Source organism: Nyctibius grandis, chromosome 2 (genome assembly GCF_013368605.1).
Source record: "Nyctibius grandis isolate bNycGra1 chromosome 2, bNycGra1.pri, whole genome shotgun sequence".
Taxonomy (NCBI): Eukaryota; Metazoa; Chordata; class Aves; order Nyctibiiformes; family Nyctibiidae; genus Nyctibius; species Nyctibius grandis.
The window spans coordinates 103,582,515-103,600,416 of NC_090659.1; the positions used below are offsets into that span (position 1 = coordinate 103,582,515).

General features: G+C 45.0%; 1 protein-coding gene across 1 annotated transcript in view; it reads left to right on the plus strand.

Annotated features, from left to right (window-relative positions):
- Window positions 1–17,902, plus strand: part of FLT1 (fms related receptor tyrosine kinase 1) — a 115,245-nt gene that overhangs the window by 87,829 nt on the left and 9,514 nt on the right. The window contains exons 18-28 of the mRNA XM_068417993.1: window positions 4,857–4,961; window positions 8,097–8,210; window positions 8,972–9,060; window positions 10,888–11,047; window positions 11,466–11,563; window positions 12,097–12,219; window positions 13,356–13,467; window positions 15,048–15,147; window positions 16,522–16,627; window positions 16,721–16,851; window positions 17,264–17,348. Of these exons, the coding sequence (XP_068274094.1) occupies window positions 4,857–4,961; window positions 8,097–8,210; window positions 8,972–9,060; window positions 10,888–11,047; window positions 11,466–11,563; window positions 12,097–12,219; window positions 13,356–13,467; window positions 15,048–15,147; window positions 16,522–16,627; window positions 16,721–16,851; window positions 17,264–17,348 (1,223 nt within the window). The remainder of the gene's footprint in view (window positions 1–4,856; window positions 4,962–8,096; window positions 8,211–8,971; window positions 9,061–10,887; window positions 11,048–11,465; window positions 11,564–12,096; window positions 12,220–13,355; window positions 13,468–15,047; window positions 15,148–16,521; window positions 16,628–16,720; window positions 16,852–17,263; window positions 17,349–17,902) is intronic.

Below are 17,902 nucleotides of genomic sequence, written 5' to 3' on the forward strand. Positions count from 1 at the left end.
ACCTGGTTATGTGCTCATCTAGCAAAAAACCTGTGCAGAAATGGGTCCTTACACTCCACCTTGTACACCTCCCTGTTTCTCCCTTTCCTCTTCTCTCCAGCGTACGCTCCCTATTTTCCTTCTGTGCTGCAGATTTATAAACATTCTTGTCAGTGCACCATAAAGTGCAAGAATGTGACACATGAGTCCACACACAAATAAATAAATATCTATGGAAACTTTGAACCTGCAGCTAGCTCGCCTACCCATACCGCAGTGAAACACATGGCTTTGGGAGCGTTCCTTACTTGCTTAGCCTAGTGTGGGGCTGACGAGGAGGGCAGGAAGGTAGGGACCAGGTTTTGAAGTTGAGGAATCCCTCCAGAAACCACACAGATTTTAGCAAGAGGGTCAACATTAAAATATCAGTGATAAGCTCAGCCTGTTGCTATAGTGCTGTTTGTTCTTTCAGGCATGCGTTAGATTCATCCTACACAAAATCCCTGGATTGTAGCTGGATTTCAGGGACACACTTAATTCGCCTGCTAGAAGTCACAAGGCAACCAGATGTGGATAAGCAGAGCTGAAATATATTGCTAGCGATTTATAAGTGTCATACACAATTCTGGGAATGCTGAAACATAACATTGTGCTGGAGTGTCTTCAGTCTTCTAATAGTTTTCTTACAATGATGGACCACGAGCTTCATGTGTAGACAGTGTGATAGCTGTTTTATGTGATGCTTTATTTCTGTGTAAATCCCACGGAAAGAATCAAGCAGAAACGGAATGTAAACACCAAGGAAAAACCCACATCTTGCAGGGTTGGTGTTCGGAGTCTGGAGGTGAGGAATGATGACCAGAAAATGAGTTAAAAGTGGAAGAGCTGGTATAAACAAATAAAGAATGCTGACAATGAATGAGAACCAGATTCAGAGAAGTTGGGTATGTGCAGTATGCTAGATTAGCTCAGTGCAAGTCCTGCTTACGTGGCAGTTGGCTCAGTCTTTGAGTAACCTTGGCAGTCTCTGAGGATTAGTGTCTCACAAACACAAAATGTGCTTCTATGTTTTTTTAAAAATATTTTTCCTCAGAAATGCAACCCCTTCCAGCATCAGATATGTCTGTTTTTCTCTTTCCACCTACTTATCCTCTGGGATACGTATTTATTGTAACTTTTGCAAATAAGTCTCTCCTTTCAGCCCACGTCTCCTGTGCTGTGTCTTTCTCCAACACGCATACATACAGCCCACGGCTGTGATGCAGAGCTTGTATAACAGGACTCCCCCTTCATCTGTAAGAGCTACAGACATTACAGGAATTTTTGTATGGGCACCACTGAAGTCAGGGTAATTAACATGCAGTATAGATTAGTCTGACTGAGAACAAAATACCATCTTTTCATTAGGCAGAAAAATGCTGGTGCTATAAATCACTATCAGCGTGGTCAGCGATAACATTGCAGTCCAGCACAAGTGTTCGCTAAGCTAATATGCGTTTCTCACCTTACTCTTGGGCTTGACCTTTCTAATCTATGAGAGGTCACACACTGCTGATGCTGTGGTGCAGGACCCTGAGGGAGTGTTGCCACATAGCTCCAGTGCAATGTCAAACACGCCGGTGGTGGACAGCTTCCTGAGCCCTGCTCCCTCCTGTGCACTGCAAGCCCACGGTGCTGGCACCAAGCAGAGTGCTCTCCGTTCTTCTTCACGCGTGGAGCTGTTGTATGTAATGTAATGGAAAATATGAAACAGCATGTGGGGAAAACACAGATGACTCAAACTGCAGCAAAGGACCTGAGACACATACACACGTTTGAGCCTCTGCCTTCCCACAGACGTGGAGCACGGTGTCTGAAAGTGCTTTTTGCTGGTGCCCCAGTCCAGCAACTCCCATGCTTGAAGGACCTTGCTAAAATGGGACTGAAATGGAAACCTGATCCAAAACTCCTTGACTGAGGGGTATGTTCACTTTAATGTGTTCTGAGTTGCCCCAAGAAACCAAAGTCAAGTGCAGAAAATTTAAGTAGAGTATTTTGCTTCCTTGGTCTGGATGTAAATGGAGAGGAAGCTGGAGAGGGACTTTTTATAAGGGCATGGAGTGATAGGACAAGGAGTAATGGTTTTAAACTGAAGGAGGATAGATTTAGATGAGATATTAGGAAGAAATTCTTGACTGTGAGGGTGGTGAGGCACTGGAACAGGTTGCCCAGAGAAGCTGCGGATGCCCTCTTCCGGGCAGTGTTCAAGGCCAGGTAGGATGGGGCTTTGAGCAACCTGGTCTAGTGGAAGGTGTCCCTGCCTGTGGCAGGAGAGTTGGAACTAGATGATCTTTAAGATCCCTTCCAACCCAAACCATTCTATGATTCTATGATTCTAAAAGCTGCAACATTTCACACCTGAGCGTTACCCTGAACATGGCCAGTGTATCTGCTTGAAGTCTGTAACAAGTTGACTGCTCAGAGGGTTGGGCAACTTAATATTCCTCTGTTTAATTGCTCCATTTAATATTTTTGTAATTACTCTGTGTGTCAACATAAGGGGCTTTTGCAAGAGCAATCTGTTAGAGTCATAGACACAATCTACATACTAAACTGTGGAGTTCGATCTACACATTGAAAAGTTAAAGCAGCCCTATTCTGCACTAACATTTAGCCCGGTACCAACAATACCGGAGCAACAAAGACTAATACATCAAGTGTTATTACAGTTTCCCATTAAAGTGCAACTGTTGTTTAGAAAAGGAAGTGTTGTTTCCAGCGCTCATTCTCCTTTATGAAAGGTTAGCAATTCTGTGTAGCTTTATGAGATAACTGGTATGTTTTCCAAGTGGTGACTAAGTAAGTAGGCTATCTCGATGTGGGAAGTGATGGAAACAGATTAAAGCAATGGATTAAACAAAGGTAGATGGGTTTTATAGGACCTCAAACTGCACCTTCATCTTGTAGAAACCATGAACAGCAAATACATTAAGGACTGCCATCAATTCACCAAAAAAAACCTGAGACCTTAGTCTTAATGTTGCTTCCCTTATAAATCTGCTGAATAAAGAAGCTATATGCAGTGACTGAAAAAGGTGACTGTAGATTTTCAAAGGTATACACTGATTCACCTGTATTTGTGTGTCAAACTCTAAATCCTTCACAAACCAAGGCTCAGTCTGTTGATGCATTTCAGCCTTGTAGATTAAGTTCTTCATGGTTTTTATTTGCTCTTAAAAATGCAAACTTCTGCACATCTAGGGGGGGAATAAATTTCTGGGGATTTTTGGCTTAGCATTTTCCACTTCATGTTTCCATTGCTTTGATAACATATGCTATTTGCTTCTACGGACAGACATACTGAGAATTACAGCTTAGAAATGTGATACACATATAAAAGGTAGTATCTATTTAATTTAGAATTGACAGCAGCTCTTTTTCTCTGCTTCTGAGTGTATGGGTGGGATTCATCTCTCACCTAGACATCAACAAGGTAGATGTCCAAGTGAGAGCTAGTCAAACAGAGGTCCATCATAGGAAAAGGAAATTGTCCTATGGAGATGGCTATGTCACATGTGCATATCTGAGAAATAAATATATGACACATGTTATCCTTTGCTTTTATATGAAAAGCTGGCCTTTATTTTCTGTTCTTCTCCTCTACACCACAAAACCTGCTGCTATACTCTTGATAGCCACTTAGATGCCTGGGTTCTGCTGAAGGTGAAGCACAAATACGATCTGAAAATAGTTACTTGGAAATAAAATTTATTGCTAGCTGATATGCTGACAAGATGTCTCTCATCAAAACTCCGCCCGCCGCTTGAGAATGGCAGAGGCAGACAGCCCTGTCCACGTGAGCACAGTGTCAAAGAGGTAGTCAATACTCCCTGCTTCAAACACTAATAAATCATGAAGAAGGCTGTGAAGATCATAAGATTGGCATAAAATGTCATGAACTCCGGAAAAGTTATAACAGTACCCTTGGAGTCTTACTCAGTTCTGAACATGAAGGAAGAGGACCCTCAGTTTCTACTGCTGGAGAATTTTATTGATGCCCACTGATTTATCTCAAGGACCTCTGGGTGCTTCTCCTGGGGTCTGCTCAGTAGCAGCATGATGATGATACAGCACAAAAGCCTGCCTTTGGACACGTGGAAGCGTAGTACCCACCATAAGCAAACCCATCATTTGTCACTCCAAGGCCCTCTCACTGAATCCCCCCAGACTTCATTTTGCAAATGTAAAGGTCTCATTTGCACAGATTTGCAGCTTTTCACCACTCCATGATCTCAACCTACAAGGGCATGCTAGGGAAGAGCATCAGGGGGTTGTGCGTGTACTCCAGGGGCTGTGATGCAAAGTTGCTGCTGCCTCCCTGGAATGAAGATTGTTTTAAGGCACCTTGTTCGAGAAGGACGAATTTCATTTGTAAAAATTACCAAAGTCTGTGACAAGCTACATCATAGTGTGTGTGCAAGTTTAGACAGAGGCGCTGTGTTGTTGTGGACATAACTAGCAGTGTCACAGTCTGCTGCATGGTGCAGCGTGCTCGGGGGAAAGAGGAGCAAATCTTTCTCTGGCAGAGCTAGACTGAAAAAAATTGGGTCAGAAGCCAGCGTACCTACACTGAATGGTTGCATTCATTTAGCATCATTTTCAATCAAATCACTTATTCCCTCTCATGGCTCTGTCTCCTGGTTTGTCTGCTTACTCTTTAAAAAAAACCCACCAAACCAAAAAAACCCCCCGCAAAACCCCCAAAACACCAATATGTTGGAAATATACATGTGGGGCTCATTGTAAAGTACATTTTTCAATTCATTATCTATGAAGCCATTTGCTGACAAGATTCCTTTTTTACCAGAATGTGTCTCCCCAATTTATTTTTTTTACAGGAAAGTCTCTTGGACACGGAGCTTTTGGAAAGGTGGTACAAGCATCTGCTTTTGGAATTAAGAAATCACCAACATGCAGAATAGTTGCTGTGAAAATGCTGAAAGGTATCTTGCTGCAAAGCTGGGCTGGAAAAAACAATACCTTGTATAGTGTCCAACTTTTAATATGATTCTGTCAAAAGCAAGAGTGTGTGATGTTATCTCCCCACCAATAATTCTCTGAAGCCTCCAAAATGTATACTCCAAGTTTCAGGTCCACCACAAGTGAAATGGCAGAACTATGAAATAAAAATTGCATTCACAGTAAAAAGGGTGATAAATTGTCACGATATAGGAGAAAGTTTCAGATGCAGTGAGAACCTGATTGCCTAATTTTTTTGAAAATCTGGTTCCACTACTTCCAATGCCAGAAAGAATGAAAGAGTCACTTTTGTAGGATGAGAAGGGACAATTAGATTTCCTGCGTACCCTACGTTGTACCGTTATGCTAGACTGAACCTATACTGAACACCGTAAATGAAATTTAGCTGAAGCATGAGGCATCCACCTTGATGTGAAGACACTCGGATGGAAGCTTTTGCATTTTCCTTGATCATTAGTTCTGATGATTAATCACCTCATTGTTAAAAACAGGTGTCTTATGTCTAATTTGCATCTGTCTGACTTTCACTTATTCTAACCTGCTCCATTAGATTATATAATGATTTTTCTTCAGGAAGGCCCTTTTATTAAGCTAAACAGATTGAGCAGTTTAAATCTTGGAGCTGTTGTGCGGGTGTGTCACCTCACACGGTGCTTAGGATGCTGACACCCAGGTTGTGTAATGGATTTGCCAGCACTGTTCATATGCCAGCGCTCTTCCCAAAGTGAAATAATCTCCCAGCTATTCACTGCCACTTTTCTCATTGGAGCAGAAAGGACAAAGACCCTCATCAATTTGAAGAGGGCGCTTGGGAAGTTAGCAAGCAGGATGATATTCAGTCACAGCCCGCAGCAGCAGTGGCTGAATTCCTTAACCCAGAGTCCTGGTGGCATCCCTTCCGATGCATTTAGCTTTCCCTTGTTTGTATATGTAAGGATCATAGCAGGCTTTTTTTGCATTGCCCTGGGAGCTTATGCTGCATTGCTTATCTGTCTTAATCCCTGAATCCTTTTCAGTGTCATTGTCTACCAGGACACATCCCCTGTTCTGCCAGTAAGGCTTGGATCCCTGATGCTCTCAGTTGGCTCTGTTCAGGCATAGTTTGAATATGTCCCTCTTATCCAGTGGCTTCTAGATTCACAGCTGCTGACTTATCAGTTAGCAGGAGATCTGTACATGTTACTTCCAGCCCTTGGAGGGGCACGTGCGATACTTTCAGACCTACAGTCTGTCCCTGCAACACTCAACCTCAAATAGCTTCTGTTTCTTGCCAGCGATGACCTGACAGCTGTACCCTGTGTAGGGTACGCCCTTTTGATATTGTCCTCGACAGGCTTGTTCTGCAATATGACATCAAATGCTTTTGCAGGGGGTGGTACGTGCTACTGTGATATCCAGGATCATCCCCAAGAAGGGAATTTGCAGCTGAGAAGGTGGCCAACCTTCCTTCTATCTCTTGTTCCAGAAGCACAGAAATACCCTGTTGGCCAATGCCAAATGAACAACTACCCTGCAGCAAGCACGTCTGGAAAATGAGAGGAAGCTAAAGCTTTGGTCCCTGTCCAGACCTTCTGCAGCAGTGGGCCAATAGCCATCTGTGTCACTGGTTTTAGTGGATGGCCTGTCACCTGGGTCACCACCTGACCCCTGATTAACTGAGCCATTTTGCCAACATGCAGACATATGTGCTGGCAGAGTGGTCTGCCAGATTCAACATTTCTTCATGTACATCAGCAGGCTTCTTGTGCCAGCCAGCACCATCAAAGCAGCAGGGGTTGCTCCTGGAGTAGACGGGAGCAGACGACAGCTACAAGAAGTCTTCATGGTGGGATTCATGTGTGCATGTGCAGAGTAGATGCTTGTATCTGAGTCAGTCACTCAAATTCCCTTTATTGTCAGTGGTGAGAAACAACAGTTCATCCCATCCTAAGGCAGATCCTTGCACATGGTGAGCTGAGGGCTTGTTTAGCTCTGCTGACTATGAAGAGAGCCTGTGATGACTAGATCCTCTGTAGGTATCTTCACTACGGTCAGCAAAAGTTAGGGGAGATCTGCCCCATTCCTTGTGTCCTCACTAGATTATCCAGGAACTTTACAGTAATTCATGAGCTTTGTCCTCATAGAATTCCCATGAGGTGAAGTGTCACCAACTATACAGATGAATAGTGGGTCACTGGGTAGGTGACAAGATTTGTATGAAGCCACCAAGAAAATCTGTTTCCATTCAGATGTTGAAACCAAGCCCTCTAAGACCTAGGTCTAGGTTCTTTCCACTGGACTGCTCTTCTTACTCTTGGTGTCACTGAACTGAAAAAAGTCCTTTTGGGTCTACGCAAAGCAATATATTTTTTCTTGCTTTCTTACCGAAATAAAATTCTGCAGAAAAAAATTTGCTCAGGGGGAATTAAAAGTTTCACTCAACACTAAATAGAATCTTTTGGGATTAGTTGTGGGATTTCTTATCTCATTACTATTACTTTTATTATTAATATTGATCATAACTAGTAAGGGTGAAATACAGTCACCTAATTAACCAATTGAAATTTACTTCCCTGGTCTGTCTTAATACTCCAGGCTTCCTCTATAATGAACAGAACCAGACAAGCATCACCAAGGGGTGGTTCCTCTCTTCCCTATACAGATGGCTAAAGCTGATGGCTGCATCAGGCTCTGGAAATGCTTTGCTTTTGCCACTGACTCCTTGAGACGTTGATTAATTCAGGCTGGTACATAACCCTTAGACGGCTGAAGTCAGGTCACCTGAAACCTACTCTAGATAGAGTTAATTATAGTCTTGAAATCCCTTTTTATTTGTTCTTTCATTTTTTGACTGAAACAACAAAACTATTCATGTGAAAAAAATTTCTCTCAGTTCTAAATATAACAGAGCCTACTGGGAGGAAGTTGAGTGCCTAACACTTTTTACAGGTTTTATTGCGAGTAAGAGGATGCTGAGCAGGGAGGAATAGAAAAAGAACATCAACACATGAAGTACATCCAGTAATGGAGATTTTTTCAATGGAAAGTAACAATAAGTGGTAAAGCTCAGCAGGACCAGTTCTTTGCCATTTCACATTGACTTTATTTTGCATTTTCAGAAGGGGCTACAGCAAGTGAGTACAAAGCACTGATGACAGAGCTGAAAATCCTGATCCACATTGGTCATCACCTCAATATTGTGAATTTGTTGGGAGCTTGTACCAAAAATGGAGGTAAAAAAGTCTGCACTGCACTGAAAATGAGTTTGGATCATCTCCCAATAAGTCAGTTGGCTGTGTTGATTTTCATCCAGAGTTCAAGTTATTAACTTGAAATATTTGAGCTCGTCCTGGGGTTGGTGAAAAAAAGAAGAAGAAAAAAAAGAGATTTTTAGTCGTTTAATGAAGTGATAAAACATTTTCTCTACCTAAACTCTCTTTTAGTATTAACATGAGAAGTGTGAATTTAGAACTGTGCCACTTGTTGTCCTTTATCTCACTCATTTCACTGCTCAAGCTCAAGTTAAATATGATCTGGAAAGGCTGGGAACAAGGGATATCAGCTGCTGGCCCTGAACGATGAATCACAAGGCAACTGTTGTAAAATCCTTCATGATATTCCACTAAGAAAATTAAAGGGCCTGTATGAGTGATCGTTTGTTTTAGATGTCACCTATTTTAGTTCAGCAAGTGTGTGTGGGCTGCGGGACTCCAGTTTGAACGCAGACTGCCCGAAGAGGAAACAGAGGGTCCCTCAGGACTCAGGTTCATGACCCAGCTTTCAAAAATTAGGCCCTTCCCTAATTTCCAGAAACAGTATTGTTTTGGTAACATGACCAGTGTCCTTCAAGCAGCCTTCTACTTCATTAGGACATGTTGTTAGTTATTATGGACTCAAGTTACAGCTATGGGCATGAAAGACTTTTCTTCTTCTCAGAACTGACGCTGCCTTGTATTGCTTTATGCTGCTCAAAATGCACTATTCTTTTGCCCAGGGCCTCTGATGGTGGTTGTTGAATACTGCAAGTATGGGAATTTATCAAACTACCTGAAGAGCAAGAGGAATTTTTTCTGCCCTAACAAGGTGAGGAGGCAGGTGCCTCTGGTAGGGTTCATCTTACGTAACCTAAGTGTCGGTAATGTAGATGTCATCCTCTGAGCTAGTCTCCTTAGTCTCTCTTCTACCAAAGGAGAGAAATGGCTTTTGGGTGCAGTTTACCTGTCCTATTTTAATATTTGGTGTGGGATGTGTTGTGCCAAGAAAGGACTCATTTTTCTCCCCTGACTGTGCAAGGAGACTGATGTGAGTAATTCAGCTGGAGCCATCTACAGCGAGAGGAAGTGAATCCTATCCAAAGTGTCCCCACATGCTCTCACCCTGCTGCTGACGAACCCATTCCTGCTGAGCCTGGGGTCACTTCAGAGGCTGGTGTCAGCGAAGCTGAAGGAAGTGGTTTTGCCCACTGATTTCAGTGCCGCTGGGAACACAACCGAGATAATGCCATTTAAAGCTCATGTTCCAAGACACCCTAATGTTCAGAGATTTGCAAGTAATTTTATTATTGTGTGAGGAGAAGGGCTATCAAGAGGAAAAGAGATTAGAGTCTTGTCCTCACATCCCACAGCCCTCTGAATCAAATCTGTGGCATGTCTCTTATTACAAACCTGAACACAAATGTGCCAACTATATCCCTGCTTGTGCACTTTCAGCAAAAGCCCCCAAAGGCTTAAGGGCTCTGAAGTGGGATTTAGGAGCCTGGACCCAGAACAGCAGTCCTCAAAACCCCTGCTCAGCTGTGCCAAAACCTCAGCAGCATCTCAGGGTTTTTTCAGGAGGGCTCTGCAGGAGGGCACAATCAGGAGGACGTCCCCCTCCCAAGGGCTTTGGCTGAGTTTCTGTTCCCAAGGCTGTCCATGTTGGACTCTGCATGAAACACAGCAGCCACCTCCTCCAACATGCGGTTGTTGGCATAGGAGGCTCAGCAGGGAGCATGACCATGCGGGATCCACCCTGGGGGGAGTCACTCACATCCCCTACAGTGAGGCCCCTGCCCGGACTTTGTGCCCCGGCACCTTTGGGAAGGGCGCACGGGCAGGGGGGAGGGAGCCCAGGTCTGCACCAGCACACACAGGGGAGAGAGATGGTCGCAGGACAAGAGGAAAGGGCAGAGGGGACAAGAGCATGGCCAAGCAGCGAGGCTGCTCTCCAGGTAGTAGTGGGAAAGCATTTTCCAAACAGTGTTGCATGTGTCCCATTAAACCGTCATTGGTTTAAATGAAAACATTGGATAAAGGCATTGGGGAAGAGAGGAAGTCGCTTCCAACAGCGGCTCTATTTCAAACACGAAGTGCCCTTGCTCCTCGTTGGAAGGGCTTACAGCCCCACACCAAGCACTGTGCAGGGACATAGAGGCAGGTGCCTTAAGCAGCCTGGGACAAAAAGCTGCCGCTTTAGTTTGCAAGGGCTGGGACACCTGCACTGTGGGCACATCCTTCTCAACTCATCCCACTAGGCTTCTTCTCTGGCTACCAGAGAGAAACAAGCCCTTTCAGATGTCTCATTTCAGGCTGAAATGAGCCACAGGCCAGCAGACATGTCCATCCATGGACCCCGCAAATCCTCACCTCACCAGAGGCAGCCCACCACCCAGGGTGCCTCAAAATCATGTGCTGGTACTCCCAAGCCACCACATTTCTGCCCTCTGGGGATGGCAGCCTTGGTGGAGTGCAGCCCCACCACCAGCCCCTGACTGCTGTGGTGGTGCTGGACACCCGTGCCTGTGGGAGACGTGACCGCACATGCCACAGCCCAGCATTTTCTCCCAGCAGAAAGGTGAAAGAAGTCTGACTCGGTTCCTCTCCCACCCTCTACGTTGCTCTGATGTAGCACCTCTTCTCTGTTTGTTTGAAGGACTCCTCTCTGCAAGGAGAGCCAATGAATGAGAAAAAGGATATTCAGATGGTGGAAGGCAAAAAACAAAGACTGGACAGCGTCACCAGCAGTGAGAGCTTCGCAAGCTCTGGGTTCCAGGAAGATAAAAGTCTGAGTGATGTGGAGGAGGACGAGGAGGGTAGGTATTAATTCCTTCCTGCCCGTACACGGTCTGTGATATTTTTACAACATACTGTGCATCCCTGAAATTTTTTTCCTCATTTATCACCGTAATAAACATCCGTGGGAGACGCTCACAGGGTCATGTCCAGAGGGTAGAAGATTTAAAAAAAGATTATTTCCAGGGTTAGTAAATCTGACAGGAAAATGTGTGATTGTTTCTTCTGACTGCTCCTTATCTTTGGGGAAAACACAGCAGCATCTAAAGCGCGGGGTATAAAGTAAGCACTATTATTGTTTCCAGTGACAGTGAGTTAACCTTCGAATACTAGTCTACGAAGACTGACTTTATGGGAGTAATAGGATCAGTAAGAGGGAGGGCAAATAACTGCCTTGTGAGCGATCTTTGTAACAAACCACGTTTTCCACCTTTGCAGATGCTGATGATCTCTACAAGTTGCCCCTCACTATGGAGGACCTGATCTCCTACAGCTTTCAGGTGGCCAGAGGCATGGAGTTCCTCTCCTCCAGAAAGGTGAGTTTTGCACTGGGGATTTTTTCTTGCAGAAGGATGGGATTCAGAGGTGAAATCACGTCTATGTTTTAGTGACACCTTCCTTGGGAGAGTTCCCAAAGGAAGAGCCGTTTTCCTCTTGGCGTTATAAATATAACAGTGTGTTTATCCAAGTCTCCATAGTCCATAAACACAGGATCATGGCTGAAGGCAGTGGGTCAAGCTCATTCATTCAGGGAAGATCATTTGGGTGTGGTGGGTTTTTTTTCTTCATTTCAACATATATTAGGTAGGGAGCTCCAAATGAATCAGCGCTTTCCCTGCAAATGTCAAGGGGCTTAAAAATTTGCCACTTTCTGGATCTAGGAAGTTTGGATTTTTTTAAGAATTGCCACTGTTTACAGTAACTTCATGTAAACTGTAGTCAGCTTCCCTAAAAAAATATTAAATTGATCTCTCAAATAATAATTTTAAAAAGGATATGGGAGACAGTCAGGAAATTTGTGGGCAGGATTAAGGAAATGCAGTTTGATTGTGAAACTGTTTTATTATAGTGCATTCATCGTGACCTGGCAGCCAGAAACATCCTTTTATCTGAGAACAATGTCGTGAAGATCTGTGATTTTGGCCTCGCAAGAGATATTTATAAGAATCCTGATTATGTGAGAAAAGGAGATGTAAGTCAAGATGCTCTTTATTTACCCAAATGTTTATAACTTATCATTTCAAACTGTCCACCAAAATGGTCTGTAGACATTCACATTTCCTGAACTTAAAAGAGCTTGAAAGCTATCACAGTTTTTATGTGAAGATGAGCTATCCAGATGCATTGTAGATCTGGAAAGCATTTCTATCCTCAAGCGTAAGGCTTGGACATGCTAACTGTTTCACAGCTCTGCCCTGTTAATACTTCAGATGTGTTTTGGACATGTTTCTTGGCTAGCTCAGCATAACCCCCTTACTCAGTAAACTTCTTTCAAGGAAACCAGTCCCTCCAAAACAAGGTGTGTGTCCCCCCATGCACACACAACAAAGCCAAGCACCGCTCGTGGTGCCTCAAGCAGCTGAGCTGGACTCACTGCCTCCAGCACCTACTCGATTTTTTTTTTGCTTATGCTGCAGCTAGCAGGCAGTAAGCCCCTGCCAGGCCTTCTGTGATGGCTGAGACAGTAAACTGTGCCTGCACCCACTGATGCCATGGGAATTTGGTGTGGGCATTGGGGTCACACAGAGAGTCTCCTTCTGGAGGTCTCACCCACCTGCCAGCTATTCCCTCATCCATAAATAGCTTTCAGGACTTACAACATTACATATTAGCTGGGAAACGTCATTCACATAACTTGGGTTCTGCTCAGGAGACCCTAACAGGCTACACTGAGGGGCCTTCAAGGGTTGCTGGTATACTCCTGCAATTCAGGCTTTAAAAATTTCCCCAAGAAAATCTCCGACACCATCACAGAATGATTCGCGCTTGGACGTAGGGTTTTCTCTTCTGTCTCTCGGCTGCCAGCAAGAGACTTCTGTTTTTGCATACACCCACATCCCTGTAAAGAAAAGGCCTGGTCACTCTGGCCACAGGTTTCCAATGTCTCGTGTTTTGTGCCACACATATTATAAAACCAGCCTTTTACTCTGACAGTTTGTTAAGAAAGTGTCTGAATGAGTGTGGGTTTATCTTGACTGCCTGTAAGGAAATCCAACAGGTTGCTGTTTGAATGGTAATTATTTACATAACAATATATAGTTGATTCATCTATGATTAAATTCTTTTAGGCTTTGAAAATAATAGTCAGGTTTGTCCCTTTTACTCCAGGCTCGACTTCCTCTCAAGTGGATGGCTCCAGAATCCATATTTGATAAAATCTACAATACAAAAAGTGACGTGTGGTCCTATGGGGTCTTGCTGTGGGAGATATTTTCCTTGGGTATGTTAACTCTGCAAGCCCGGGAGCTGGACTCAGCGGAGGGGACTTCAGCCTGGGGAAAAACATCCATTACCCTCAACGAGCTTTTGCCAGATCTTTAATAAAGAAAGACCTAAATCAGGCAGAGGGGGGGTGTGAGAGTAGAGGGAAGAACTGTGTGTATCACGCCCCTGTGAACTGGAAATTTTGGTGCATGTGAGGGCACTGAAGGCTGACTTGCCAGGCTGAAAACCTTCATGGATAGCACAGCTAGCTCAGAACTTTACCACATATTTCTGCCATGGGCAAAACCTAAGCTTCCCTCTTTTCCCTGTAGAAACCCTCAGCAGACAGAGCAGTCACGGTGCTTTGTCTGACTGATGGCACAAACCAGGAAAATCGGGCAAATTTTAAAGTGTTTTTATTGAATGTGGAACCCTGTGGGATAACACAGAGCTGTGGGCCTGGGTCGGCAGCTGCCAGGCACCGAAGTATCACCCCCTGTGCCACAGATGATAGTATTCAAGACACCGAGTGCCATGGGCCGGGTGCTCCCTCAAAAGCTTCTTACACCTCTTGTGGGAGCAAGGGAGTTGAACACACACAGAGGTCTTTGCATGTCTCAGACTGTGTCACCCCCATTTCCAGCCTGAGACCAGGCAGTCACCCCCCAGCCCAGGAGAGACCCAGCACACCCCTCACCCGGGCAGCTGGACGCAGCAGGCGAACAAGCATCTGCACAGATGCCACACGATGAACTAGAGCATGCAATCCGAAATTAAAACCCAGCGAAGCTTTTTTTTCCCCCTTTCTTTCATATGGAAAAGGCAGGATACAAGATGTACACTGAGTGGGAACAACAATGACCGTCAGAATAGAAGAATCTTAATTGGGTTCAACATAGAGGCTGACAAAAGAGGTGAACAGCAGAGGAAACAATACTATACAATTCTCAGGACAATCAATCATTTATTAGTTTAAATATGTGTTGTTGCTCAGCCTGCCAACTCTTGTGATTTTATGGTCAGCCTCATAATACCTGCTATTTTTTTCTTAAAGCCCCAGCTCCTTGAACCTGGCGACTGTCTGACTCTCTGAAAGCTCTTTTTTTTTTTTCTTTCGTTTTCCCTTTTCCTGATTTATTTTTGTACAAGGAAAAAAGACCAACAGCATGATCAGGCTGCATCTTAAAAGCACAGAAGCTAGAAAAGTAATGCAAATGTACTGTGATCTGATTTAAAACCATGATTTTATTATTTTCAAAGTGCTTTTGAGCATTTGGGGTTTGTTAATACTCTTGCTTACTGGAATTTGAGGTGGTCCAAACCAATAGAGAGATCAGACTTGGCTTTTCTTGAGGGATGCTTTTCAAGACACATTCATGTGTACTTTTTGCATTCAGGCCAGGTAAGCACCATCCATCATGCTGGGTTTGATCCTGCCCCTTCCAATGACCAGGGCTTGGAGCAGCAGCAGCTCCCAGCTCGGCAAGCAGGTGCTGCACACCTCGAGTGTCTGAGGGGGATGCGTAGGGCCAAGGCTAGGTCACAGCTACCCAGCTCAAGGCATATACGACCCTCTTCTCCCAATGTCACCTCCAGGTGCTTCTCCTTACCCTGGAGTCCAAACAGATGAGGATTTCTGCAGCAGACTAAAGGAAGGCACAAGAATGCGAGCCCCCGAGCAAGCGACGGAGGAGATGTAAGATGCCTTTCTCTCCTTGCCTTGTGTACCGCTGCCCTCCTGGGCTGCCTTGCAGATGACATACAAGCCTCTGCAAAAAGTACCCTATGCCAACATAAGGAAAAACAACCTGATGCTGCCTTGTATCTTCTTGCTGTCACCAGCACCTTCTTGCATCCCCCACCCCACTTCACTCCCTGGCCCTCCCGTGGGGTAGGAGAAGGTGAGGAGGGACGTGGACTCAGCCCAGGGCACCACTGAGGCTGGGCTCTGAGGGGAGCTGAGCGAGCAGCCTGGAGGAGGAAGGTCATTCATTCCTCTCCAGGTTTAATATTTACCCATGTGCACACAGATAAGTGCTGGAGGAAAGTGACATTATTAATGTCGTCTTGACTTAGGAAGAAACAGTGGAGACTTCCTCGCAAATACTTGGGTGACGAGGGTCCACCCTTTCCCAGAGATGGTGTCTGATGGCAGAGGAAGGTGATAGGGACCCACAGCCTCCCAGCTCGTGTCACCTGTGAGGTTTGTCTGAGGCCCTCCACCACGACATCAGCTGCTGCTCCCTGGTCCCCTGCCTTCAGGTACAGCCTCCAGCTGCTGCTGCATGGCCAACACCTTTTTGGAGGCCTGGGGAGGCCCAAGTGAGACCCTGAGTTTGCAGCCCCTCTGCCCTGGGAGCGGGATGGGGTGCCCTGCCCAGGGAGGCACCTGCAGCATGCTGAACACACACCCTGTGGCACAAATCATTCAGGAGCATGAACGTACCCAGGGTATTTTACCTCTGGAGGCAAAATCAAGTATGTGTAGGTATCTTCGGGGCCTTTTTGAGTGCTACGTCATGACTCTAAATAGCAACACTTACCAAAAAACAGTTCTGGAAGAAGAAAAAGGATGCGAGCCAGCCATGCCTAGCTGGGAGTCTTACCCGTTGGCTAATTTTATTATCCTAGTGACAGTAGATAAGAGCTTTTTTTTTTCTTTTCCACATATTTTATTGCAGGAAGGAAAGCTCGACTCGACCAATATGAGGAAGTGACACATTCATATAAGTCATCTTAGGATGCCTTAACTTAAACATTGCCTGTTAATAGATGTTTAATACAAAGGTTTAATACTTAATTAGGAATAAAAAAAGAAAGTATGACTAGTTGGCTAAATTATTGTTTTGACGTGATCTTCCCGGTGTCTTGCGGGAAGAAGGTTTTTTCTTTATCTGTGGAAAGTTTACTCTTTTAGTAAGAGGCTTCGGTGGTGTTGGGGAGCATCTTTGTAAAATCAGGCGTGCTCAGGAGTTAACTTTATTGATGACAAGCTGTCAGAGACTGCTCTGCCTTGGATCAAAGCAAGCTGTAACCTCACCATGTGCTCTTTTTGCTTTTGTCCTCACAGCTACCAAATCATGCTGGACTGCTGGCGAAACAATCCCAGTGACAGACCAAGGTTCTCCGAGCTGGTGAAAAAACTGGGAGACCTGCTGCAAGCAAACGTCCAGCAGGTACTAATGTCACAACCGCGTGCTGTCACCGAGGCAGGGGGGACTGGCTGCATGGTTCCAGGAATAACGCATTTATTTCTTGTATGTGTTTAGGAAGGCAAAGACTACATACCCCTCAATACAATATTTACAACAGAGAGTGGGTTTCCCCCTGCATCTGATCCTTTGTGCAATGAAAATTTTTCTGTTACAAGCTCAAGTTGTGGAAGCACTGAAAACGTCAGGTGAGATAAGCAAGATTAAGACTTTGTTTGTTGGGTTTTGTAGCTTGCTGCATAGCCTGGTTTGGACCTGGGTGGGAGAAAACACACAGAGACAACCCACGTGACCTGTGTGTCCCACCAGCCACTGAGCCACCACCACCGGGATCCCATCGGGCTGGGACAGCCCGTCAGGGTGTCCCTGCCCAGGGAGACCATCAGACCACCACGCTTGGGCGCTGTGAGAGGGGCAGCTGTGTGTGCCCCAGGGCTGGGGAATGAGGTTTGGGTGGAGTCTGGTTAACAAGTCCCTTTTGTGTAAACTACCTTGATGACAGTTTGGCAACTGCTTAAAGAAACAGAGAAATACCCAGGGCTTCCTGCTTACGCACTTCACACTCTCACCAAAAATTGTCCTGCTTTTTTTATTGAACAGATACATAAACACTTTCAAAATAAAACCACCCCAGCGCATAAAGACATTTGAAGAGCTTCCCATCAAGGAAACGTTTGTGTTTAATGTAAGTGACTCTTGGGCCAAATGCTACACCATTTATTTCTTTTTATTGGTGTGGCAGATTTAGACAGAGAGAATCAGGAAGGGGTTTTACTACTTTGTCAGCTCTACTGATACAAGGTGCAATATTAGCTGTGCTTACAGCATGGTGTTATCCCATGTCCTACAAATGGGGAACCATAGATCCTTGCTGACCATGCAATGGGCTGCAAACACTCCTTCCCTGATAAGAAGTGGCCGATGCCTGTAGGCCTGCACGGTACGGCTGCCAGGGTCCCATCTGAATCTCCCCAATGTGGGAGAGCCACTTAAAATCCCTTAGATTTGTGTTTTCATCTGAATAGTGGTACACAAATGAGAATCGTGAGTCACATTTCCATCAGAGGTTCCTGGTATGAACAAGTCCTGTTATTGGGTGGACAAGCTGGAGAAATGCCTACTAAAGAGGCACACATAATGTCCTGGTGGGAGTGGGCATGAGTGAGAGGCTGGGGGAAGATTTTAGTGACCCAGCTGTATGCATCAAGCGGTGGGATGTGGGGAAAAGCATGATGGTGC